The sequence below is a fragment of the Sciurus vulgaris genome (assembly GCF_902686455.1).
Source record: "Sciurus vulgaris genome assembly, chromosome: X".
NCBI lineage: Eukaryota > Metazoa > Chordata > Mammalia > Rodentia > Sciuridae > Sciurus > Sciurus vulgaris.
The window spans coordinates 36177531-36204954 of NC_136471.1; the positions used below are offsets into that span (position 1 = coordinate 36177531).

At 39.4% G+C, this 27424-nt stretch overlaps 3 protein-coding genes across 5 annotated transcripts in view; all 3 read right to left on the reverse strand.

Moving 5' to 3' along the window:
- Positions 1-27424, reverse strand: part of LOC306651732 (uncharacterized protein) — a 484650-nt gene that overhangs the window by 189406 nt on the left and 267820 nt on the right. The window lies entirely within an intron of this gene.
- LOC306651731 (uncharacterized protein) overlaps positions 1-27424 on the reverse strand; it is a 215726-nt gene that overhangs the window by 116510 nt on the left and 71792 nt on the right. The window lies entirely within an intron of this gene.
- Positions 19138-27424, reverse strand: part of PLS3 (plastin 3) — an 81118-nt gene continuing 72831 nt past the window's right edge. For all 3 annotated transcript variants that reach the window (XM_079124475.1, XM_079124477.1, XM_079124476.1), the window contains exons 10-16: positions 26562-26757; positions 25663-25741; positions 24785-24899; positions 24436-24569; positions 23600-23723; positions 23267-23391; positions 19138-20382 (exon numbers count right to left, since the gene is read on the reverse strand). In XM_079124475.1, the coding sequence (XP_078980601.1) occupies positions 20250-20382; positions 23267-23391; positions 23600-23723; positions 24436-24569; positions 24785-24899; positions 25663-25741; positions 26562-26757 (906 nt within the window). In that variant the 3' untranslated portion in view covers positions 19138-20249. The remainder of the gene's footprint in view (positions 20383-23266; positions 23392-23599; positions 23724-24435; positions 24570-24784; positions 24900-25662; positions 25742-26561; positions 26758-27424) is intronic.

A 27424-nucleotide genomic window follows, 5' to 3' on the forward strand; every position in this document is an offset into this window, starting at 1 on the left:
GTTGTGAATTGTGCTGCTATAAACATTGGAGTGGCTGTATCCCTATAGTACGCTGCTTTTAGATCTTTCGAATATATACACAGGAGTGAGATAGCTGGGTCATATGGTGATTTTATTCCTAGTTTTTTGAGGAATCTTCATCCTGCTTGCAGTCCCACCAAAAATGTAAGAGTGTGCTTTTTCCCCATATCCTTGCCAATGTTTATTATTATTTGTGTTCTCGATAATATCCATTCTGACTGGAGATGAAACCATAGTGTAGTTTAAATTTGCCTTTCCTTGATTCAAAAGCAGCCTAAGTCCCTGTTATACTATCTCCTCAAAATTTCCCACCTCCGTTCCATTGCCCCAGCAGTCTCACCATGTCAGGCTCTCCTATGACCACCTGCTGGCCGCTACCCCCAGCTTTCTCAGGTCTGATTCACAGTCCTTTTTTCTTATCTTTTCCCTTTTTTTTTTTTTTTTTTTTTTTTTTTTTTTGTGGGTGGGAGTTATTAGGACAGGGGAAGGAAAGGTACATCAACCTTACCGGGCAGCTGTCTTTGCATTTCAGGTCTGCAGGAAATCTCACAAAAGCCAGCTGTCTTCTCCCAGTGAGCGGTGGATTAGAGGAAGGATTAACACTGCCACCTTGTAGGAAGTGGGAAGGGAAAAGAGCTTCCAACTCCTCCCCCGGGGATTTCAACCACAAACACTTGGGCTCGGAATCTCAGGGTCCCCTTTCTGGGATTCCTCTGTTTTGTTTTTCTCCTCCTTCACTTTAGGAAGTAATGGCCATTCCCCTAGGTAGAGAACCAAGTCAAAGCCTTTTTTTTTTTTTTTCTGTTCCCATTTCCTGGACAGATAGATTCAGTAACTACTCATTTTTCCAGGAAACCAAGGTTCACAAGTCGAATGATTTTGATGCACACGTGTGGGGCTCCCAAGCTGCAAATCCTTTGCTCTCTCCATGCTTTAAGTGGATTTTTATAATTTTATTTTCACCTCAGAGTGGAGACCAACTTTACCTGCAAACCTCTCAGTACTTGATGCTTCTCAACTACCTTGACCTTGCTGTAGCTCTAACCCTCCTTTTCTGTGCCTGTCCAGTTTTAAGCTTAGCCTGTTTAATAAAACCAAGCTTAGTATAATCTAATTCCTTTCTCTCTCTCTCTCTCTCTCTCTCATTTTTTTGTTTGTTTTTGAAGGGTTATGGAAAATAGTATTCCTAAAAGACAGCTCCCCAAGAGAAATGGAGGGACAGTGTGGCTTGGGAGGAGGGAGGGGAAATTGGTCAAACATTAAACCTCTCCCAGCGCACCCTTTCCTAATAACATGGGCCCTAAACCATGACCTTCCTAAACAGAAGCACAGCAAATACCAATGGGCAAGATTTGAGTACTCATCCCAGATATCTGGACTCCCCAGACAACACTGAGTTTCAACCTTTTTGCAACTACCTTCCTAAATTAAAGTTTTAACCTGTTCAACTAGCCCCTGACCGTCAAAATTGCACATACATAGCTCCCAATGATTACATCATTGTACCCTATAAAACCAAAATCCCCTCTGTAACTAAAGGCCATTTACCCTTGCGGAAAATGGGTCCCAACAGCGCCCGAGTCCGCGGAGGAATAAAGGCTTCTCTGAATCCACCGAGTCTGCCTCCTGTCCTTTTTATTTTTTTGTTTGATTTTGTTTGTTTTGAACTGAGGGGCACATTGCCACTGAGCTCCCTCCTCAACCCTTTTTATTTTAAATTTTGAGAGAGGGTCTTGCTAATTTTCTGAGGCTGGCCCAGAACTTGCAGTCCTCTTGCCTCAGCCCCCTGAGTCACTGATTACAGGCATGTGCCACTACACCTGGCTCCAATTCCTTTCTCATCTAGAGACCAGAATCTTCTTGACCTGGTTTATGATTTGTTCCTATTCTTTCCAGTTTCACCTCCTCTCAGAGTCCTGAGAATCAGTTACTCTCATGTTCCAGTACCTGTCTATGGACAGATTTTTATTTTCCAAGCTTTAATTTCAATGCATCAAGATCCCCTCTTGGGGCTCTGTATCTCTTAGGATTCCACAATTATTTCTGGCTCCCTGGGACAAAAAATATGTTTCCTCCTTGCTTGGCTTCACCCTTGCAGGGTGTGCATAGGCTGAAATCTACCTGCTCATTGTTCTGTTCCCAGAACCTTGCCGCCTAAATGTATCCTGTTATTATTTTGAGGCAAATACACACATTGTCATTCATGGTCAGGGTCAACGGGACCCTCAGCTTTAAAGTCAAATCATGATTCTTCCCATGTGAAGATTTTTGTTTTCTCAGCAGAGTCAGACTATTTCCCCCACGTGTGTGTGTGTGTGTGTGTGTGTGTGTGTGTGTGGTGCTAGGGATGTGATGGCAAAACCAGACCTGGTTGTGAAATGAAATTGCAAAAACCTTATGGTAAGAGTCCAGTGCCTGGGGAAGGGGTCAGTTCCACTCCCCTCTCTCAGTCTTTCTCCAGGACGCCTAGTTAACCATGGGTCCCTACCTCTTGCATTGTCAATAACTGCCCCAAGAGTCTGCCTACTTCCTCCTAAAATGTAATAATGTCTGTAAAAAGAGCTGTTTCTCCCTATCTGTTCTGTGATCATGCTTCATGTTAGAGACCCCGCACAGGCCTTCAGCCCCATAGATTAGGAATTTTTTTTCTTTTTTTTTGCGGTGCTGGGGTTATCAAACCCAGGGCCTTATGCTTGCAAGGCAAGCACTCTACGGATTGAGCTATCTCCCCAGCCCTGATTAGGAATTTTTTTTAAAGAAAGAAGAAAAAAGCCCCAATGATAGGATGGGTCTAAGATGACATCAAATAACCTATAAATATTGTGAGAAACTGTGGATCAGGGCTCAGAATTTTGGAGTGCTAATCTCCTCTGGGCCCACCAGTGTAAAAATAAAGTTTGGTTTCTCCTACTTTCCCAGTGCCGTCTTGTCATTTCCACAACACAAGTGGAACCCAGGGTCTCTTGCATACTAAGCAAGTGCTCTACCACTGAGTTACATACAAAGCCCCCGTTTCCCCCCCAAAACTTAAAGTGTATTTTGCATCTTGAAATGCATGAGGCTTTGTTAGTATTCCAGCCAAATCCAGGGAAAGAGGAGAACCGACAGGGTCTGTAAGTACCTGGTTCGATTTTAAATAAGCTAGGAGCACTTAGAAATTTGGCCACTAGATGGCGGAACATCTCCAACGTGAGTATGACATGAAGCTGGCTCAGAAAACCCCTACAAAGCGAAAGGAATTTACCTAAAGTTCTCCTGAGAAATTCTCCATGTACAGATCTTCTCAAATTAATCTTTATCTTGACAATGATATTAAGTGAATGCAATTTTGATCATCTAGATTGTTTCCACAGTGATAAGTCTTTCCTCATTAAAACCTATCTCCACATCTTACTATTAGGGAGGTAGAGCATGCCTGTAATCCCAGCAACTCCAGAGACTGAGGTAGGAGAATTAAAAGTTTGAGGCCAGCCTGGGCAATTTAGAGAGACCCTCGGCAATTTAGGGAGATCTTGCCTTAAATAAATAATAAATAAATAGGCTAGGGATGCAGTTCAGTGACAAAGAGCCTCTGGGTTCCATCTCCCCCTACCAAGCAAACAAACACACACCACTTCTCTTTATTCAGGAAATAAAAGAAAATCTGAGCATTTCAATGGAAATACAGGGCAGGTTCAGAGAGTCCACTTTTGAGGAAAAGATGTTTTTGAAAGGAAGTCCTAGGAATCCTCAGCAAACTTCTTGAACATGGGCCATTTCAAAGAAGAACTAGGGTGGGGGTATAGCTTAGTTGGTAGAGTGCTTGCCTCGCATGCATGCACAAAGCCCGGGGTTCAATCCCCAGCAAAAATTTCATCTAGAACAATTATTTGACAGTTAAACCTTTATGGGCTGGGGGTGTGGCTCAGTTAGTAGAGTACTTAGCCCTAGCATGCACTAAGGCCCAGGTTTCAATCCCTAGCACTTCAAAAACAAACAAAAAACCACAGATCTTTACAATAATTAATTTCGTATTAAGTATTTTGAACTCTTCCAAAGGATTAAACAGTCACAAATTCTTTTCCTCTTTTGAGAAGGGAAAGTCAGAAGAGACAAAGAAGTGGGCTGAAATGTGGAGAAGAGGAAACCAGTTCTGACATATGAATAGGGCAAGAACTTCAGTGTGTTTTCTTATTGTTCTGGCCACAATCAGTTGCTTCACAGGTCAACAACACCTGAAATACCCCATAGTGAAGCAAGTGGGATTTATTGCTTGTTGAAGGAGATACGCAGTGCCTCTGCAAAAGAGTGTCGGAAAGGACTTATTTTAGGATTTGGGTTTGTATTATGTGATTTTAGAAAGGATTTAAAAATTAGTATTTTACTTGTACGGTCAACACTCCAGCACATAGGCACAGGCAAGGATTTGCACATTAGGACTCGTGAAGCTCAGGGAATAATGCCAAGAGTTAATAAATTGGATAGCATCAAATTAAAAAACTTCTGCACAATAAAAAAAAAAAAAAACATTAGGAATGTGAAGAAAGAACCTACAGAATGGGAGAAAATCTTTGCTAGCTACACTTCTGACAAAGGATTAATATCTAGAATATATAAAGAATTCAAAAAAACACCAAAAAATCAAATAATCAAATTAATAGATGGGCAAATGAATTAAACAACTAATTCTCAAAAGAAGAAATACAAATGGCCAAGAAATATGAAAAACTGTTCAACATCATAGCAATTAGGGAAATGTAAATCAAAACTATGCCGAGGGGCTGGGAATATAGCTCAGCTGGTAGAGTACTTGCCTCGCATGCACAAGACCCTGGGTTCAATACCCAGTACCAAAAAACAAAAACAACAACAACAACAACAAACAAACAAAAAAAACAAAAACTATGCTGAGATTTCACCTCACACCAGTCAGAATGGCAATCATCAAGAATACAATAATAAATACCGGAGAGGATGTGGAAAAAAAGAACACTTTTATACTATTAGTGGGATTGTAAATTGGTACAAACACTATGGAAATCAGTATGGAGATTCCTCAAAAGACTAGGCATATGACCCAGCTATACCACTTCACGGTATTTATCCTGAAGAATTAGTCATCACATTACAGTGATACATGCACACCCATGTTTATAGCAGCACAATTCACAGTAGCCAAATTATGGAACCAGCCTAGGTGTCCATCAATGGATGAATGGATAAAGAAAGTGTGGTATATATATATATATATATATATATATATATATATATATATATAATGGAATATTACTCAGCCATAAAGAATGATAAAATTATGGCATTTGCAGGCAAATGGATGAAATTGGGGAATATCATGCTAAGTGAGATAAGCCAATCTCAAAAAGCCAAAGGTCGAATGATATCGCTAATAAGTGGATGAGGACACACAGTGGGGGGAGGGAGGGTTTAATGGTAGGGTTAGAGTTAGGGTTAGGGAGGGGGGCAAGTATGGAGGAAGGAAGGACTGTATAGAGGGAAAAGAGGGGTGGGAGGGGTAGGGGGGAGGTAAAAAATAATAGAATGAATCAAACAACATTACTCTATGTAAATTTATGATTACACAAATGGTATGCCTTTACGCCATGTGCAAACAGAGAAACAACATGTATCCCATTTGTTTACAATAAAAAAAAAGTGTGGTATATATAAAATGGAGTTTTATTCAGAAAAATGAAATCATGTCATTTGCAGGAAAATGGACTGAACTAGAGACCATTATGTTAAGCAAAATAAGCCAAACTCAGAAAGTCAAGGGCCATATGTTTTTTCCTTATGTGGAAGCTAGAGGGAAAAAAAGGAAAAGAAAGGTGGGAAGAGCAGGGATCTCATGAAAATCGAAGGGAGATCAGTAGAGGAAAGGGAACAATGGGTGTGAGGCAGGGAGGGAGGGGGAAGTGCTAGGGAGTGATATTGGCCAAATTATATTGTTGTATTGTGTGCATGTACAAATATGTAGCAACAAATCCCATCATTAGGTACAACTATTATGCACCAACAAAAAAGTGGAAAGAAAAAAAAAATTAGCGTTTTTCTCTGAATCTGATGACCTAGAGAGTGAGAGTAATTCTATGAATGGGGATTTTAGTAAGTCTGTCTAGAAAGGCACAAGAATACAGAATGGAGCTGGGTGCGGTGGCTCAGGCCTGTAATCTTAGCAGCTCGGGAGGCTGAGGCAGGAGGATCTCGAGTTTAAAACCAGCCTCAGCAATAGGGAGGCACTAAGCAACTCAGTGAGACCCCGTATCTAAATAAAATATAAAATAGGGCTGGGGATGTGGCTCAGTGGATGAGTGCTCCTGAGTTCAATCCCCAGGACAACCCCCCACAAAAAAAGAATGCAAAGTGGGGGTAGCTGGTGCAGTGGTGCATGCCTGTAATCCCAGCTACTCCAGAGGTTGAGGCCCCTCAGCAAATTAGCATGACCCTGTCTAAGATAAAAAAAAAAAAAAAAAAAAAAAGGCCAAGGATGTGGGTCATTATGGTAGATCAGACAATGTTTGTTTAGTCACTGGAGGAGATCCCAAAGAGGAGAACCTGGACTCAGGATAGGTGGAGTCCTTGGTTTATGTGACAGAAAAGAATTTCAGCATTGCCAGAGAGAGACACAGATGGATTTATTTAGGAAAGCAGATACACGTTCATGGGAGAATGCAGGCTATCCCACAAGAGAAATGCCTTTTGGGGTAAAGCAAAAGATATACATTTAAGGGGGACTGGGGGCCATCTTCTGGGGGAGAGACAGCATCGTCTTGGTCTGGGGAGTTATTATTTATACAGGGAGAGTAGCTAGAGACTGAACTAGAGGTGGAGTCCGGGCAGAGTTACACAATTTTTCCCTGTGCTTGCATATTGCCTTTACATCCTGTTACATTTTGTGGGCAAGGACACAGGTCAAGGACAGGGGCTAAGGACATGGGTTAGGTTACTCAGGAGTTGCTTGTTTTGCATTCAAAATTTTCCCTCATTCCTGTGGTTCTTGGGAGACGCCAAATATCTTTTTCTGTATCCCCAAATTCCTATCTCATTAAGTCTGTGATTCCAAGTCAGGTTTGGTGGTGCCAGCCTGTAATCCCAGCTACTGGTGAGGCTGAGGCAGGAGGATAGGAAATTTGAGGCCAGCCTGGGCAATTCAGTGAGAGATCTCAAAATAATATTAAAAAAGAAAGAAAAAAAACGTGGGGGCTGGGGATATAGATCAGTGGTAGAGTGCTCCTGGGTTCAATCTTCAGTACTGACTGAAAGGAAAAAAAAAGACATAATTGCAGAGTGGTCTTGTTTTCTCCTTGGTCCATCATTGTCAGTGCGGCCTTGTCTGAGGTTGCTATTCTGTGAGATTGTTCATGTTCAGCAAAAGGTCACTATGACCCAGTTGTGAGCACAGGTTCACATCCTAGCAACACCAAGGCCTCGCTGCCTGTATCAGGCCAGCTCCTGGATATGAAGGGGATGACTGGCTCTTCCTCAGTTTCTTCTTTTGGCCAAGGGCAGATGAAATCAGCCTGCAGAACATTCATCTATGGTGTCCAGATTTTCACAATAGCCAAGATTTTAGTTTAGAAACTACTTGCAGAGAACATAGTCTAAATTTGGAGTTACATTAGTCTTCTGCTCCTTTTATTGCAGGGTGAATCGTTGACTTCTCTGATTTACCAATGGTTGCAGAGTAACATTTAAGACTGATAAGGTGCAGGATATTCCACTCCCCAAATCTGACTAGGAGATTGTATTATGCCACCCTAAAATAAGGATTATATTGAGCTGGTTATTTTGGGAAATAGCAGGCACAGGAGAAACTAAAGTCAAGAGTAGAAGTTACCTTTTTGGAACGGGGGTGTAGTTCAATGGTAAATTTAGCCAGCCTGAGGCCCTGGGAGGGGGCTAGAAGTTATCTTTTTGTAAGAAAAATTTACATCCATAACGGAATTCTTCATTTGTAAGCTGTCTCCCCCTCTGCCCCAGGACAAGAAGGGTGACTCTAAATCACTACAAACACTTGTCAAGAAGGCATTTACTTTAATCTGCATAACAATTATTTTGCTGGGGATTGAACCTGAGGCTTTATGCATGCTAGGCAAGCAGTCTACCATTGAGCCACATCCATATTCTCCTGCCTCTCATATCAATTTTTTTAACTTACTCATGAGTCTGTTTCGTAGTATATAGGTGCTTAAAGGAATTTTTGCTATAGCATGAATTTCCCCTTGACTAGTTAAGAGGTGACCATTGTCCATAATAATCCTGGCTAATGAATTTAGATTAGCTTGTTTGTCTTTCAGACTTGAAGTTGTGTTATCTATGACTCTTGTTAGGGTTTGATGCTCGTTTTGGACCTTGTTTGCCAGTAGTATTAACACTAATAAGGGAATTGAAAATTACTAAATATTGAAATTAGCTAAGAACTGGATACACTCCAACATAAATTCCTTAAATAATAAAACTCTTAAGTTATCTTTCAGGAAAATCCTCTAGAATCCACTCAAGGGTGATTTGGAAAGGACTTTTAAAGAATGGACATATGCAGAAGAAGCCAGCTTATCTAATCAACGATCTTTTGACTTCACAAGCTCAAATTCCCCAAGCAGAACATGATAACGCCCACAGTAAAGAAGCATGCAGCCTGTGAAGAGGAATGATGACCATTTCTGCCTGTGCAAAATAACCCTAAAATTTCCCCTGCACACTATCCAGTTAATAAACATCTTCTGTCCTATCCTTTCTTATAAATTCCCCCCACTACATACTGACCAGGAAGGCAGATTTGAACTCTATGTCAACTCCTGACAGATTGACTATGCTATAAAGCATTTTTTTTTTTTTTTTTTTTTTTGCAAAACCCAGTGCCATAATATTGGCTTCTGTGCACGTTCTATGCAGTGAGCCCTGGTCATTATCAGTATGCATGAAAAGAGAGTCAGTTTATGCCTTCTGGGAATTTTACTTATTTTCTTTTTATGTCAAATCCTTGTATACTTTATTCACAAAGAGGAGCCCTTGGTTCCTTGATCAGTCTCTTTTTTTTTTTTTTCGTATTTACGTCCAACTCTAATTGATCAGCTATTTGTTTTCCCAATTTGTAGCTGTTGAGAGTAATAATTTAGGAGAGAACTTGAGCGTGCAGTGCGTATTCAAAGGGAAAAAACTATGGCAAATTAGAAAAGTGACAACTTGTTCATAAGGAAAGTCACACAGAAAAAATAATTAAAATGTTTAAATAAACAAACTTAATGTTGTTCAGCAGGATGGGACTATTCAGTGGAAAGGCAAATAACCCTGCTCCAGTAGTATCCTCCCATTTCATGCTAGTGTTTAATATTTTTAGTGTTTATCTGGGTCAGCAACAACAAAGTGGGATGTTCGATAACTCTTGTTTTAAAAGCTAGGAAAGGGCTGGGGATATGACTCAGTTGGTAGAGTGCTTGCCTTGCAAGCACAAGGCCCTGGGTTCAATCCCCAGTGCCACAAAAAAAAAAAAAAAAAAAAAAAAAAAGGCCAGGAAAGAGCCAGGTGCGGTGGCCCAGGCCTGTAATCCCAGTGACTCAGGAAGCTGATGCAGGAGGATCACAAGTTCAAGGGCAGCCCCTCAGCTGTGATGGCAAAACCAGACCTGGTTGTGAAATGAAATTACTCTTACAGTAAGAGTCCAGTGCCTGGGGAAGGGGTCAGTTCCCCTTCCCTCTCTCAGTCTTTCTCCAGGAAGCCTAGTTAACCACAGGTCCCTACCTCTTGCATTGTCAATAACTTTCCTAAGAGTCTGACTACTCCCTCTTGAAATGTAAAAGATGTCTGTGAAAAGAGCTGTTTCTTCTTATCTGTTCTGGGAACATGCTTCATGTTAGAGATCCTGCACAGGCTTTCAGCCGCATAGATTAGGAATATTTTTTAAAAAGAGGAAAAAGCCCCAATGATAGGATGGGTCTAAGATGACATCAAATAACCTATAAATATTGTGAGAAACTGTGGATCAGGGCTCAGAATTTTGGAGTGCTAATCTCCTCTGGGCCCACCAGTGTAAAAATAAAGTTTGGTTTCTCCTACTTTCCCAGTGCCGTCTTGTCGTTTCCACACACAGCCACTTGGTGAGACTCTGTCTTAAAATAAAAAATAAAAAGGATTGAGGATATAACTCAGTGGTAAAGTGCCCCTGAATTCAGTTCTTAGTGCCATAAATAAATCAATAGAGGAAAGGAAAAAGAATGATTTCGCATTCTCTGAAGCACAGTGAGTTGTTGGTGGATATATCCCAAGAGAGCCTCCAAGCCTAGAGCCTAGTGTTCCCTTTCTAGTTTCTAAGACAGGGGTCTCCCCCTGTGAGGATGACCATACAAGGGTTGCTAAAGCAAAGGGCCTGGAGCTTTGTCAAAGCCTCTAGCCTGTCATTAGTGAGCTATAGTGGAACAGGAGCTGAGGTGAGGAGACACGGTGTGCACAGTGGCTATAGGCCTCCTTTCAGAAGCTGGATGAGAACATTTTCTAGACCAGTGTAGTCTTTTAGGGATTTAGAAAGGTCCTGGCTGCTGGGAGCTTCCTTAAGGAAGCACAGGTATACATGATCTCTGTTGCCTGGGTTGTTAGATTTGACCAGTGTGGGTGTGGCACAGTCCCCTCACCTGGCCTCTTCACTCTGCCATTGTGGCTGTGGCCTAGGCTGGTGAGTGTGGGAGTTTCCCCATTTTGTAAGACTGTAGGTTAGCCCTTCTCCGTGTCTTGGACTTGTGAGGAACATGCTGACCTGTCCAAACCCAAAGAATGGACTAAGAAATACAAGGTACAGCAAAAAGTGAGGCTTTACTTTAATGAAGGTTTTGCAAGATGGGGTGCCTGCTGGTCAAGAATCCCCAGAATGGTTACAATAAACATTTTATCCCCTAGTGTGCAAGGTCCCTCCCTTGGTTCCTCATTGGCTGAGTATCATGGGGTACACACACAGTCTTCCCCAAGGTCACCTAGGTTTTACTGTCTCCTTTTGGGTTATTTAAAGAAACACACCTTTAGATGTCCCCACCTCCCTTTGTTCTCTTTTGGAAAGTTCTTTTGGACTGAATGCCATGTGCAGTTTATCTGTTGGTCAAGTGACAGGGGTGGTGTTCCTTCTCACTTTCTGTTTGTTGATGGACTCTGATTTTTTTTTTTTTTTTTTTTTTTTGGGGTACTAGAGATTTAACCCACGGGCACTTAACAACTGAGCTACATCCTCAGCCCTTTCTATTTCTTTATTTTGAGACAAGACCTTGCTAAATTGCTTAGGGCCTTACTAAGTTGCTGAGGCCTGCTTTGAACTTGTGATCCTCCTGCCTCAGCCTCCTAAGCTGCTGGGATTGCAGGTGTGCACCACCATGTCTGGCTGGGGGTTGTGAATTTTTTACACTCTGATTTTAACTGTTTGTAACTTTTCATCTGGTCTCCCTTCCAGCTGCCTTTCTTACATCCCAAGTAATTTTACTTTTAAAACTAAGTAATGTATTTTGAAAATGGACCACCAGACCTTCTATTTCTCAGACTGATGACCTCAGTGCCCATGTACTCAGACATGCAGGGACAGTCGATCATCCCTGAGGATCATCCCTGAGTCAAGAAGCTTGACCTTTCATAGTTGGTGGCATAGGACACCTGGCCCAGGCCATATTTATCTGTTATCTCACTTGGGTGGTTAGAAGTACACAGGGGGACCAGTGGAAGACCCCTGTAAAACTTCTATTTCAGGTGCCTAATAAGGCCAGCCTAATAAGGCACCTGAAATATTGCTATAGTTGTTGTTACTAAACAGACTATAGTAACTAGAAAAGTAAACTTTTTCTATTATTTTCTAGTAGAGTAGGAAAGTTTTCCTGAAACTCTTAGGAGTAAAAAGGCTGAAGTATAAAAATATACTGACTGAGGAGTGGGGAGGCCTTTTGAACCTTGATTCTGTGAAGATTTAGATTCACTTATTGACTCTTCAGAATTTATTTTTAAGTAAGCCTACGTGTATTGCATTTTGGCAGTTCCAAGGAAATGTGATCCACAAGAAAGATGGTATTTTTAAATATCAGAAAGTATCCTGAATACATGATGACTTAGTGTGAGGTAGACATTTTTTTTTTTAATTTGGGTGATACTGGAGATTGAGCCCAGGGGTGTTCTACCACTAAGCTACATCCCTGGTCCTTTTTATTTATTTGTATTTTGAGACAGGGTCCTCCTACATTGTCCAGGATGGTTTCAAACCTGTGATCCTCCTGCCTCAGCCTTTTGAATCACTGGGATTACAGATGTGTGCCGAGGTAGACAAAATTTTAGGTGGAGTTAGTAGTTCAGCAAAGCAGAACAAGCTCCCTAATGGGTTAACTTATCTTTTGAAAACTTGCTTTTTGCTTCCTTTACCTTTGTCTACCATTCTAAATTTTAAAGAAAAGTTACAACTAAATGATTAAGATATTAACTGCTATAGTCAGCTATTCCAGGAAAAATGAATAAGAGGACCATCAGGTCAGAAAACCTCTTAATCAGTAATATTTCTTTAGATTTCCAGAACCCAGAACATCTGGTGATTTTCAGATAACATTGGAATGTTTTTCAGACTGTTCACCATGCAGAATTAATGACTATTCCCACGTCCACCTATTTCTAGGTAAAGATACACTTCCTTAAATTTCCTATTAGCTGTTTATTTGCAGTGGTTAGTAAGATGGGATTTAGGAAGATGATCCAGCCATTTTTCCATCAGCTAGCTCATTCTAACAAAGTTCTTTCTCTACTAAATGCCTTGCCCCTCGACTAATTGGCTGCTGTCCTGTGGCAAGCAGATCAAGCCTTTGCATGGTAACAGGATGACGTGTTTCTAAAGAAAACAAACTATTATAGTCAGGAAAGCCTCAATATTATTGTCTGCTTTTGACTGGCTGGCCTTGCTGATAATATAATAACCTTAACAAAAGCATCTGATAATATAGGCCACGTCCATTTTTATAAGGCTGAAGGTCAGGACTAATGATATGAGAGGAGTTTGAGTGCCAGAAGGGGCATTAAAAAAGGAATCTCAAAAAACAAATAAAAAAAGGGCTGGGGATGTAGCTCAGTGGTAAAGTGTTCCTAGGTTCAAGTCCCAGTATAAAAAAAAGAAAAAAAGCCAGACACAATGGCACAGGTCTGTAATCCCAGCAACTGTGGAGGCTGAGACAGGAAGATAGCAGGTTGAGGCCAGCCTCTGCAACTTAGCGTGACCCTGTCTCAAAATACAAAATAAAAAGGCCTGGGGATATAGCTCTATGGTAAAACACCTCTGGGTTCAATCCCCAGTACAAAAAAAAAAAAAAAAAAATCAGTGAAAAATATTTAACTATCATATTTTGTGTATAACTAACTTACTAAGTTAAACTATTTAAATTTGTCAAGTATATTATCATTACCACCATCATCATTATTAAGTTTGGCAGACAAAGGGTATCATAAACTTTGACTAATTAAAAGTTGGGGTCATGTGCTCTTATTATTCTTTCTTTTATAGGATTGAGGAGCAAATCTTTGTATTACTGCCTTAGAGCTGATCAAACAGGGTATCATAGATTGGGTGCTAAGAAACAACATATATTTATTTCTCACAGCTCCAGAGGCTGGAAGTCCAAGATCAGAGTACCACCATGTTTGATTCTAGTGAGGGCTCTCTTCCAGGTAGCAGATTGTGTATTCTTGTGTCCTCGAAGGGAAGAAAAGGGTGAGAGAGCTTTCTGGGGTCTCTTTTTTAAGGACACTGATTCCATGTATGACTGTCCAACCTCATGACCGCTTTACCTCCTAAAGGATTTGCCTCCTAATACCATCATATTGAAGGTTGGGATTTCAATATATGAATTTGGAGAAGTGGAACACAACTATTTAGTCCATTGTTATCACCTAATGGCTATCTTAGAAAAATCAAAGATAGTTTAGGTATAAAAGATATCTTAATTGTTTTATAATTCTCAATTTGGAGACTGGATTTGGGAAAACAGCAAAAATCAAGAAGTTATTAAGAGGAGACCAGATGTAAGTCGTTAAGTAAGGAGACTACACAGTTAAAATTAGTTGGGGGTATAGCTCAGTGGTAGTGTTTCTTAGCATGTGAGACCCTAGGTTTGACCCACAGCACTGCAAAAAAAAAAAAAACAACAAAAAAACAAAAAAACAAAAAACTTTAATACCAAGGCTAAACAGTAATTGATTTTAAAAAGCATGCCAGACAAAAGCAGTAGCAATTACTCATATTAGTCAGTAGAGGGAGATGTTTGTTTATTTCTGTGGAATTGGACATTTTGCCTCACTTCTACTGGGGATTGAACCCAGGAGTGCTTTACCACTGAGCAACACTCCCAGATATTTTTGAGACAGGGTCTTGCTAAATTGTTGAGACTGGCCTTGAACTTGCAATCCTCTTACTTCATCTTTTTTTTTTTGGGATGGAACTCAGGGGCCCTACATCCCCAGTTCTATTTTGAATATATTTTTTTAGAGACACACCTGTACTCCCAGTGACTCAGGGAGGCTGAGGCAGGAAGATCACAAGTCAAAGACAAGCCTCAGCAATTTATTGAGGTCCTAAGCAAATTAGGGAGACCCTGTCTAATAAATAAATAAATAAGGGGCTGGGATTGTGGCTCCGTTGTAGAGCACTTGTCTGGCATGTGTGAGGCACTGGGTTCAATTCTCAGCACCACATATAAATAAATAAAATAAAGATCCATCGACAACTAAAAAATATTTTAAAAATAAATAAATAAAGGAATAAATAAAAAGGGGCCAGGGATGTAGCTCAGTTGTAAAGTATCCCTGGATTCAATCTCCAGTGCCAAGAAAAAAATAGTGTCATCTAATATAGTGCTCAAGGTATGTAGAGGAATTGTATACAACATATACATTTAAAGGGTAGGGAAAGGGACTGGGGATGTAGCTCAGGGCGGGATAAGTGTTTATCATACACTAGGCCTGAGTCCCATCCCCAGCAACAACAGCAGCAAAAAGGCTAGATAGTGTGAATTGTTCTAAATGGACTTGAGGTTTCTACACCTTACTTAAGGTGGTAAAATATTATTTGTAGTCTATAATATACTACCTATGTATATTCTAACCAAGTCCTAGTAAAATGAATTGTATGCAAGAACACTATTGAAATATCAAAATGAAATTTTTTAAAATGCCCACGTAGATTACAAAAAGATAAGAAAACAAAGACAAAAAGTGGAATGGGCAAAGGAACAAAATGACAAAGGGGCACACTTAAATCCTAACATATCAATAATTACTTTCAATGTAAATAATGTCTAAATGTAAGAATTAAAATACAGATTGACAGAGTTGATAAAAACACATGACTAAACTATATGCAATCTATAGTAAATTTATTTCAAACAATGACTTAGGCTAGTTGAAAATAAAAGAATGTAAAAGGATATGCATGCAAACATTAACAGGCAGGAATGGCGAGGCTATATTAACATTACATAGATTATTGGTTGAAAGGGAATAAATAAAACTTTCCCAATTTGCTGACAAGATTCTTTTTTGGTACTGGAGATATTTAACCAGTATTAACTCAGCTTTACAACTGAGTTACATCCCCAGCCCTTTTATTTTTTTATTTTGACGCAGGGTCTCCTCAGTTGCTGAGGCTGGCTTTGAACTTGCAATCCTGCTTCAGTCTCCCGAGCCACTGGGATTACAGGTGTGCATCACCATGCCTAGCTAGAATCTTATTCTAAAGAATAGTACAGGGACCTGACAATTAAAGGTGACAAGTAAAAAGAACATCTTAGCTGTGTTTTGGATGTGCTTCGTCCCCCAAGGGTTCCAAGTATTGGAAGCTTGGTCCCCAGTGTGGCAGTGTTGAGATGGTGGGACCATTTTAAGAGTTGGAGCCTAGTAAACAGTCACTGAGGGTATTTGTCCCCAGAGGGGATGAAATACTTTTGTGAGACCTTGGTTAGTGTTTCTGAGAGTGAGATTTCATAAAAAGGGAGTAATCCTGATCCCTCCCAGGATTCTCTGGCTTTCTATCATTCATTCATTCATTCATTCATTCATTATTGTGGTACTGGGGATTAAATCCAGGGTCACTTTATCACAGAGCCACATCTCAGCCCTCTTTTATTTTTAGTTTTTGAGACAAGATCTCACTAAGTTGCCCAGGCTGGCCTTCAACTTGCTATTTTCCTGCATCAGCTTCCTGAGTCACTGGGATTACATCACACACGACTGAGCCTGGTTCCAGTTTTTCCTTTTTTGAATTTTGGTATGGGGATTGAATCACTTTACCACTGAGCTATACCTCTGGCCCTTTTACTGTTGATTTTGAGACAGGGTCTCATTAAGTTGTTAATGCTGGCCTTAAACTTGCAATCTTCCTGCCTCAACCTCTTGAGTAGCTGGGTTTATAGGCATGTGCCACCAGGCCTGGCAAGTTTTTGTTCTGTGTATATACTACCGTTTAAAAAAATATCTGGGTGCAGTAGCACACACCTGTAATCCCAGTGACTTAGAAGTCTAAGGCAGGAGGGTCACAGTTAGAGGATAGCCTCAGCAACTTAGCAAGACCCTGTCTCAAATAAAAAGGACTTAGGATATAGTTCAGTGGTAAAACACTCCTGGGTTCAATCTCTAGTACCAGAAAAAAAAGGTGAGGTAACAATACATCTATATAGGGAGCCATAGTAGTCTTAAAACAACTACATAAATACTCTACTGTGTAGATGGACCACAATTTTACAAATCCTTCCTTATAATGCAATCTATCAAGGAACATTGCTATACTTGTTGGCTGCAGAGTCCAAGGATTAATACTAGTTTTTAGTTTGATAAGTATTACCAAGTTGCTTTTAACAAACTATAAACTGATCACCCTTCCACCTCTGGTAGTAGGGATGCCTGCATACCCATACCTTTACCCAATCAGATAATTGTCAATTTTTATCAATCTGACAGGTAACAGATAATCATTTAAAAAAGCAATTCTCTTAAACTAATGCCTATTACTAAGTAGACTAAGCCAATCTGAAAAAGTTTACATAGGATATGATCCCAACTCTACGACATCCTGAAAAAAAGGAAAACTATGCAGACAGTTGCCATGGGTTGGGAAGAAGAAGGGATGAATAGGCAGAGCGCAGAGAATTTAGAGCAGTGTAACTATTTTATATAATAACACAATGGTGGATGTATGTTACTGTACATTTGTACAAACCCATGGACTATATAACACCAAGAATGAGGGCTGGGGGTATAGGTCAGTGGTAGAGTATTTGACGAGCATGCAAGAAGCCCTGGGTACAATTCCCAGCACTGCAAATAACAAAAACAGGAGTGAATCCTAAAGTATACTGTGAACTTGGGGCAATGATTATGTGCCAATACAGGTTGATTCTAACAAAATGTACTGTTCCTGGGCTGGGGTTGTACCTCAGTGGCAGAGCGCTTGCCTAGCCTGTGTGAGGCACTGGGTTTGATCCTCAGCACTGCATAAAAATAAACAAATAAAGGCATGCTGTCCATACACAACACACACACACACACACACACACACACACACACACACACCAAATGTACCATTCCACTGCAAAATACTGATTGTGGGGGAGACTATGCATGTGTGGGAGGGCAGGACTATATGAGAAATCTCTGCACCTTCTGTTCAGTTTTGCTGTGAACCTAAAACTACTCTAAGAAATAAAGTCCGTTTTAAAGGATAGTTCAGCCAAGTGTGGTGGCATGTGCCTATAATTCCAGCTATTTGGGAGGCTGAGACAGGAGGATCCCAAATTCAAGGCAAGGTTGGGTAACTTTGCATGACTTTGTCTCAAAAAATAAAAAGGATTGGGGAGATAGCTCAGTTGGTAGAGTGCTTGCCTTGCAAGCACAAGGTCCTGGGGTTCAATCCCCAGCATCACAAAAAAAGAAAAAAAACAAAAGGACCCCTGGGTTCAATTCCTCATAAAGGGATGGGCCTAGGGAGAGTAGGGAGAGTAATTTGTTCTTGGTTGCTTTAACTTTCTTTTTGTTTGAGACAGGGCCTTGGTAAGTTCCTGAGGCTTGCATCAAATTGGAGAGCCTCCTGAATCACTGAGATTCCAGGCATGCGCCACCACACTCATCTGGAATAAACTTTTTCTCTCTTGTTTCAAAGACATTTCAAAGTATTGGGCCATAGTTCCTTACAGAAGACTGGTCTTTTTTTCTCTTGGTCATTTATACTTTGACTTTTTTTTCCCTCCAAAAGCAGGACTGTCAAAGTTATCATTCTTATATTTTATGTCTTTGGGATTTGTACCATATTAGATGTCTTTTCCACTTTCAGATTATAAATATATATTATTTTGTGCTCCAGGGGACAATAGGCTGTGGTTGGAGATATTTTTGGTTGACATAACTGGAGGTCTACTACTGACACTCAGCAGACAGAGGCTAATGATATTCCTACAACGTACAGGATAGTCCCTCTTCCCACGTCCAAATAAGAATTACCTAGCCCAAAATGTCAACAATGATAAAGTTAAGGCTGAGAAAACTTGCCACAAATCATTTTTCTTCCCTGGCTATTCTGATCCACCTTGTTTTAGGGTCTGCATATCAGAGAACACTGAAAAGATAAGGGAAATGGGAAAGAAGGAAAAAAGGAGATTTCTGATACGAAAATTTTCACCAGGCATGGTGGGTACACCTGTAATCCCAGCGACATAAGTGGCTGAGGCAGGAGGATCACAAGTTTGAGGCTAGCCTCAGCAACTTAGTGAGACCCTGTCTCAAAATAAAAAATAGAAAAGCCTGGGGATGTCACTCAGTGGTTAAGTACCCCTGGGTTCAATCCCCATTACAAAAAAAAATTATTTTTGTGTGTGGTAGGGATTGAACCCAGGGCCTCACTGCATGCTGGGCAATTGTTCTGCCACTGTGCTACACCCTAGTTCAAGGAAGTCTTGGAAAGTTGGAGAAAATCACTTTATCCCATTTCTTCAATGTCTCCTTAGTTTAGCACCTCTACTTGAGTTCCAAAACCTGAAATGTAAAAAACACCATTTTATAGAATATACCAGAAAGGGAAAATAACCCTGTTAAACATTGGCGTACTATTAAGGGACAGATTCAGGAAGAAGAGACTATTATGTAAATGCCTTTATTTGAACTACTACATTGCTACCAGATTACATCACTTTTTTTTTCAGAGTTAGAGTAACATAATGGTTTTGAAAACTATAGCAAACAGCTTGACAAAGCAAGAGTACATTAAATCCTACATATATAATTTTACTTTTTAGTGACCACATCTCGTTTTAGGTGTAAAATTAAAAAATATATCGTACACTTAGCATACTTGGCCTACCGAATCCCATCTAAGTTCTGAGCACACTCTCTCCTCAAAAGTGTCATATTCAACAGCATTTTAAATTTAGAGAGAGAGTTTTATGATACAGGTTTCAAAACAAATAAGCATGTGTGGAACTAAGTGATTTAAGACAAAATATTTCTTTTGTTTACATTGAGTGTGAAAGGAAAGATGAAAACTTAGGGTACATTTTTCCTCTACCTATAATGTATGTTTTTTACTTACTTGAAGACCCCTTTTAAAAAAGTAGCAAAATCAGCAGTCTTGTTGAATGTAATCAAAATATTCTTAAATGTACAAAAAAGGATCATGTAGAAAGAATACTGTAAAAAGATACTGATTTTAAGAATAAAAGAATAAGAAAAGCTTCTATTACATTCTGCACAGTCAGTTACTTGGGCAAATTTTCAGTACTACAAGGTAAGCAAAGGATACTCACATCCAAATACCTTTTGACCACAGTTCTCGAATAAGAACTAACATACTGGATGGAAAGGAAAATGACCATCTAATAATATTCATATCCAATCATCTAAGCAAATCTCAAGAGGTGGACATTCTAAGAGGGAAAATGATACAATAGAAAGAAATAACACACAGCAATGGGAAACATCAAGGGCAGCATTCTAGAGGAGAGAGTAAAATGTTTGGCTATGAGCACATTTAAGGTGTGCCTGATAAATCCAGCTCTGACTGTGGGAAAGAGGAGCTGTTTTTATTAAAACTCTTCCCACTGAAGGCTCTTATGATGAGCTAGTCTTGTTAATCGAAACTAAGTCTTTTAAGTGACCAAGAATTCCTTAAGCCATGAGCGCTTCACCTGGAAATAGCTAACTTGCTAATCATGCACCTGGGAACAAGGTTGGTTTTATTTAGGTTGGTTACTTTACACTCTCTTCATCCCCCTGCCCATCAAACACGCGAACACGGTCATGACCATCTTGGGCTTTACTTCCACCAGGTCTTCTGGGAGAGCATATACTCTGGCTCCAATTCTTCTAGCCATTGACACTGCATACCTATTTGTTAGGAAACAAAAATTAAGATAAAATTTTTGTCTGTCAAAGGACACCATGAGATGTATTGCCTGTAATAAAATCACTTAGTAGGGGTGCAAAAAGCCCATATTCAAAGAGCATATCAGAATGATTTCACTTTGTTTTCTCTTTGATTTCGGCTTTGAGTTCACTTTTAGGTTATACCAGGTTTTTATACTCTATTTTTGGACTGATAATATTTCCCACTCCTTTCTTCCAATATGAAATAAGAATTAAGCTTGAAGTACTGACCTCATATGAAAATGAAATTGTGCTGGGTATGGTGGCTCACAAGTTTGAGGCCAGCCTCAGAACTTAGTGAGACCCCGTCTCAAAATAAAAAATAAAAAGAGCTGGGGGGGCTGGGGAGATAGCTCAGTTGGTAGAGTGCTTTCCTTGTAAGCACAAGGCCCTAGGTTTGATCCCCAGCACCCCCCCCCAAAAAAAAAAAAAAAAAAAAAAAGAGCTGGGGATGTAGCTTAGTGGTAAAGCACCCCTGGGTTAATTCCCCAGTTAAAAAAAATTATGCATGTGATTAGTACAATCAATGTTGATATTCTCATTGAACAGGTCATGACAGATGCTCTCATGTGATGTGAGAGATAGGGAGTGAGAAATTAAGCCAGATGCAAAAATTCAAGTTGCTTAGGTAGATGTAGTGAGTACTTCCAAATATTCAAGGAGGTAAGAGAGTCTGCAAGGTATGGACAGAGTAGCTGGACCAAGGCCTGGAAAGGGCAGCAAAGAAAGGGACAAAAGAACTGACATGCCCATCTAGGGAAATTTGCAGAAATGCACCTCAGCTAATCCAGGAAGCATTTCCAACAGAAATCTTTAAAGATAATTAAATCAAGTTCTTGGAAAGAATAATTTCAAGAGTTCTTGGGCTGGGGATCTAGCTCAGTTGGTAGAGTGCTTGCCTAGCATGCATGAGGCACTGGGTTCGATTCTCAGCATCACATATAAATAAATGAATAAAATAAAGGTCTAAAGGGCTGGGGATATAGCTCAGTTGGTGGAGTACTTGCCTTGCATGCCCGAGGTCCTGGGTTCAATCCCTAGCACAACCCAAAAAAAAAAAAAAAAAAAAAAAGAAAATAACAAAAAGCTCTACAAACATCTAAAAAATATTAAAAAAAAAAAAAAAAAAAGGGGAGCTCAGTTCATAGAGTGCTTGGCCTGTCAAGCACAAGGCCCTGAGTGCAATCCCCGGCACCACAAAGAAAAAAAAAAAGAGTTCTTTATATATTATGAATATCAAACTTTTTAATCATATCTACTACAAATATTTTCCAAGGAAGAAAGAAACAATGTGCCTAACTCCAAAGCTTTGCAAAGGGATCCTTTTAAACTAGTTTATAAAGTACTGTTGTGGGCTGATTGTTAGCATATATTGGTCAAGTTTTTATGGATCACCCCTGAAACCAAGTCACAGTCTAGGTCCTGGGGAAAGACAGAAGTATAAGAGCTTCTAAACATGGTTGAAATGCAAGAATTTCCTTCAATGTAGTCTACGACGTAGCCTTTTGACAAAGGCTAGCAAACCCCTGACAATGTGGGGACCAAGGAAGATAAATAGCATATGTAGTAAGAATGGTGTATTGTACAGTAAGAGAGTCATAAGTGGATAACGTGTTTTTAAAAATAAACGAGGCTGAGAATGTGGCTAAGCATTAAACAACTGAGAACCTTGAAGGTCAGACAGAATGCAAATTCTTGTAACTATTTTTCATTTAATGTTTTTTTTTTGGTACAAGGGATTAAACCCAGGGACACTTAACCACTGAGTCACACACTCAGCCTCTTTTTGTAATTTAGTTAGAGTCAGGGTCTCACTGAGTTGCTTAGGGCCTTGTTAAGTTGCTGGGTTGGCTTTGAACTTGTGATCCTCCTGCCTCAGCTTCCCAAGGTGCTGGGATTATAGGCATGTGCCACCGCACCTGGCTTTTCATTTAGTCTTTATGAAACCTGTAAAATAAAGTATTATTGCCCCCATTTTATTGATGAGGAATCTGAGACTCAAAAAGTGAGAGCATACAGTATTTGTCTTTCAGTGCCTGTCTTATTTCACTTAACACAATGTTCTCAAGTTCACCCATGCTGTTGCAAATGACAGGATTTCATCCTTTTTAGTGGTTGAATAGTATTCTATTGTCATTGTGGATTCCAAAAAAGCTGGTCTCAAAGAAGTACAGAGTAGAATGGTGGTTACCAGAGGCTTGAGTATTTAGGGAGAAGTGGACACAGGGAGATGTTGGTCAAAGGATATGTAATGACTATTAGGAGAGAAAACAAAGTCCTGAATAGCCAAATACATAAAGACATAGTCAGTAACAATTCGCATAGTGACTACTAATGATTACTTGGAACTTCTTTCTTAGGTGATAAAATTATTCTAAAATCAATTGTGGGGATGGTTGTACAAGTATGACTATATTAAAAATGACTATATACTTTAAATGGGTGAATTGGACAATATGTGAATTGTTTCTCGATAAAGCTACTTAAAAAGTGTAAAAACCTTTAGCTGGGTGCAGTGGTGCACACCTGTAATCCCAGCAGCTTGGAAGGCTAAGGAGGGAGTACTGGGAATCTGAGGCCAGCCTCAGCAACTTAGTGAGACCCTAAGCAACTTATTGAGACCCTGTCTCAAAATAAAAAATAAAAAGAACTGGGGATGTGGCTCAATGGTAAAGATTGGGCTCAATCTCCAGTACCTAAATAAATAACTAAATAGTGTTAAGGCCTTTAAAAAAGAGAAGTTTCCTCCAGGTGACACTAATCTTAAGGGGCAGAACCTGAATTAAATTTAGATCTGGGTTGAAAAGCCAGTGTTCTTTCCACAATATTATGCTCTCTCCCTTACTTGGCATTATTGTGCTTGTCATCTTCTGTTAGATTGCCGCTCTTAACGAGATCATAGTTTATGCAGCCTGGCTGGATGGCGTCAATTAAATCCACAACTGCCAAACTGGAGCTGATCGTCTTGTCCTAATACAAAAGGAGAATAAATCTCTTTAGTATGTACAAATTAACAGGTGCTTCCTTATGTAAAGTGCCTAAAGCAAAGCTCAGCAAATTGAAAGAATTTTGCCACTGGCCTAATAATAATTCTCACAAAGAAAACAAAGATTTTCCTTTCAAATGATAGACAATATCTAACAAACATAATATTTAATAGTCAAGCATGGATTCTGACCTTAAAACTCTGAATGGAAGTCGATTTTCCAGCTTCACTCAATGTTCTGTTCACCCAGTTTACAATGATGTCATCATTAGCTTTCTGACCCTCTCCAAGATCCTCCAGGACATTGAGGGTGTATCTAAATGAAGCAGCAAAAAAAGAGGTCACAACATACTTCATGAGGAAAAAGGCAAACATGAAAAGATGCTTTATCTCCCTTTTCTTTTATTCTTTAGGTTAGAAAAGCTAAAGATTTCATGGAAAGAGATTCATACTATGTAAGAAAACATTTTAAGCAGTAGTGGCTTGCCACTTATCAACACTTTGCATTGATGGGGACGAGATTTATGATGCTTAAATGTATAGGCACATTTTGTACTATTCTAACAGTGGTAATGACTTAAAATAAGCTGTGCTTTGGCTGGCACCCAGTCATAGTGAATGCATGGGGATGTTAGTATTTTTTCTGAGAAGTTTATTTATTTTTGATGCTGGGGATCAAACCCAGGGCTTTGCACACATCTGTGTGTGGTGTCTACCAATGAGCTACACTCACACTCTAAGCCCCTCTGACAACTTTTATTTACTGCCACTAAGTGAGCCTTAAGTCTACAAGTCATGCTTCCACTGAAGAAAAGGGAAGTGTCACAGTTTGGCTGCCTAACTTACAAAGAGGAATCTCCCACTGAATATCCAACATACATTCATGGCTTAAACTCATTTCCAAGTCTAAATATAATGAAGTTCAAAAGTGCAGTAACTGGCATTTTTACTTATTAAAAATCCAATAAGGGCAAAATCACAAATCTGTATGATAGTGAAGCTCAAACAGTAAAAATTCTGGACTATACCTTCTCATCAGCTGCCAGACTAAAGCTAAGGTCAAGGTTGGGTTCCCATCATTCAGGTCTTGTCCTCCAATGCCAACCAGGGAGAATTTAGCAGGATGCTTTCCCAACTCAACAGCATAATTGCAATTCTCTAACTGCAAAATACAGAAGTGAATGGTTAATGATTTTCATTTGTTTAATGTGCATGCGTATATGTGTGTTGGGCAATGCTAGCTATTTGCACACAAAAACATGTAAGATGCAGTTCCTGTCCTTAAGAAGCTCAGGATCAGGAGTTTTTGAAATAAAAGAAACACATTGGGAATAAAAACAGTCTGTAACAAAGATATGCATCAACTGAATCATCTACCTTTTTCATGTTGGCTCCAAGCTTTGGGTATGGAGGTTTATTAACCTTACTCCAGTCCACAGGAACTTTAATTCGTTCATAAAGCTGTAAGATTACCAGGGCATCTTGCAAGTCACTAAGGATTTAAAAAAATATATAATTTAATCAGTGTTTTCAGATAGTTGAGCTTTTACTTTCCTGAAAAACAGTAATCCTACACAAACAAGATATATAAAACTATAATACTGAAGACTCATATTTTCTATGAATCTGTGGTGAATATCAGTATGCATTGTGTATTGTGAAGAAGGCACTGTTCTAAAAGCGAGGCACATAGGACAAAAATTCCTGTCCTTCCACAAGTACATGGATAAACACATAATATGAGTTTGGCATGTAAGTACTATAAAGACAAAAGGAACTAGGGTTATTGATTAGAGAAAGGAAAATGGAAGTCAGGAAAATAGTAAGGGTATGGAATATAGTAAGGACATGAAACATTACATGTGGGCAAAGAATATCACAGTGCATGAAATAAAATAAGGGTATGAGCTATTATATGTGGGCAAATAACATTTCAGGTTGAGGAAACAGTGAGCCAAAGATCCTGAGGTATCAGGGATGCTCTGCTAAAATCATTCCCCAGAGTGTTTCAAAACGTAACTTGTTTCCCAGGGTACCATAAAGACATTTATACATTCTATCACTTGTAATTAATGGTCACATAAAGTATTCAGACTTTTACGAATTTTGAAAATGATGCAAACCATCATTCAACATTTTCCAAACTAAATAATTGCTACAAATTAACATTAAAAATATCATTATGGCAGTCATTATTTATGTAGGATCCATTTATGATGTTCGTTACTGTTTATAGTGGCAGTGGAATGGCTTACGCATAGAGATGGTTTACATGAGGATTAACACCAAGAGAGTTCATCCAGTTACGGAAGGTTCTTTCTTCACGAGTTTCTCCTATTAAGATTCAAAAAATTCAGTTATTCATTAAACACCTTGTATATGTGCGTTTAGTATCAACTCATACATCATTTTATTTTATTTGCTCTATTCAGATCTATAAGTTTTCTCCAATTTCTAAGCATTCTTCCTAAACATATTCTTTCTAGATTCATGTTTTTTAAAAAAAATTGTTTAATTCATTTTAAAATTAAAGAACAACCGTATTATAAACAGTTAAGCAATTTAGGTTTATGAACTTTTACTCTTTTTTTTTTTTTTTTTTTTTTTTGAGGTGCTGGGACCCAAACCCAGGACCTTTAGTATTCTCCCATGGAGTTACACCCCAACCCCATAGACGTTTATAAACTTCCTCTAATCTTTCTCCAATATCGCCTCAAATCTGCATGTGTCAGAGTAACTGATATTACACACACTTATTTGTATTTATTTTGGTAGTGGGGATTAAACCGAGGGGAATTTTATCACAGAGGTACTTCCCAGTCCTTTTTATTTTTTATTTGGAAATGGGGTCTTGCTAAATTGCAGAGGCTGGCTTTGAATTTGTAAACCTTCTGCTTCAGCCTCCCAAGTAGCTGGGATTATGCACATGCATCTCGGCACCTGGCTGATTTTATTTAAAGTGCAAAACTTTATTGTAAGAGTTCACTTGTATTCATTCTTTCAGTAGCTGCCAGTTTTTACTTAGCACTGTGTCTGCTTCTATCAGATGCTTACTAAAGCAAAGTGAATAAAGAAACTTATTAGGTCAAGAATCCCTGTGGCCTCTCTGCTTCTCTATAGTTCACACCTTAGCATGTGAGAAACTATTAGTTACCTTCTAATAGAGTCCAGTCAATATCCTGGTTCTCTGGCTTAGTTAGTGCTGGGTATTTATTAAACAGGTTAGCCACAAAGGCTAAATTCAGTTTGGGGTTTCCACTGACAACATCAGCAGGGGTAACAAACTGTCTGCAACCTAATTTATCTGCTTGTTGAAGCATGCTCTCAGCCCTCTTCAAGTCATCTGTTTCCTGTTGAAGTAAAATAAGAAGACGTTTTTTAAAAGGCTATACTAAAAATATAGAAAATTTCCCTACAATCATAAGCTGAGTATACAATTGTACTTTCTTTTAGCTAACACATGGTACTTATTATAAAATTGTCTTGAATGCAAAAAAAAGGGGTGGGAGGGCTCTGCAGGATATGCAGTACCTCTAAAACACCCTGGATGGCGCCAGATGATATTTTAACTACTGAGCACATTTAACTCAATTGGGATGACATCTCTCATGCCAAAATGCACCAGGAAAAAAGCTAAATAAGAATTTTAAAGAGGAAGACAAAGAAAAACATTAAAAGTGTTCACATTTTAAAATTAGGTCCTAAAGAAGGCATACTGGTGAAAAACAAGGAGAAAAGAAGAGCAGAGGATCAGAGGTAAAAATGAGTGTTTGGAGAAGATTGAGGCACCTACAATGGTGGTGGGGAGACAGTTTGTGGGGTACAACCCTAAGGGAAATATCACAGGCTAGGAGAAATGGAGCAAGATTATGTAGGACCTCTAATGCTGAGCAGAGTATTTAGACTGAATTCTAGAGTCAATGGGGGAGTCCTTGTAGGAGTCTGAGCAGGGAATACACAAGGAAAGTGTTTTAGGAAGATCAGTCAGGAAGGACTGGCTGGAGAAGGGCTGTATCA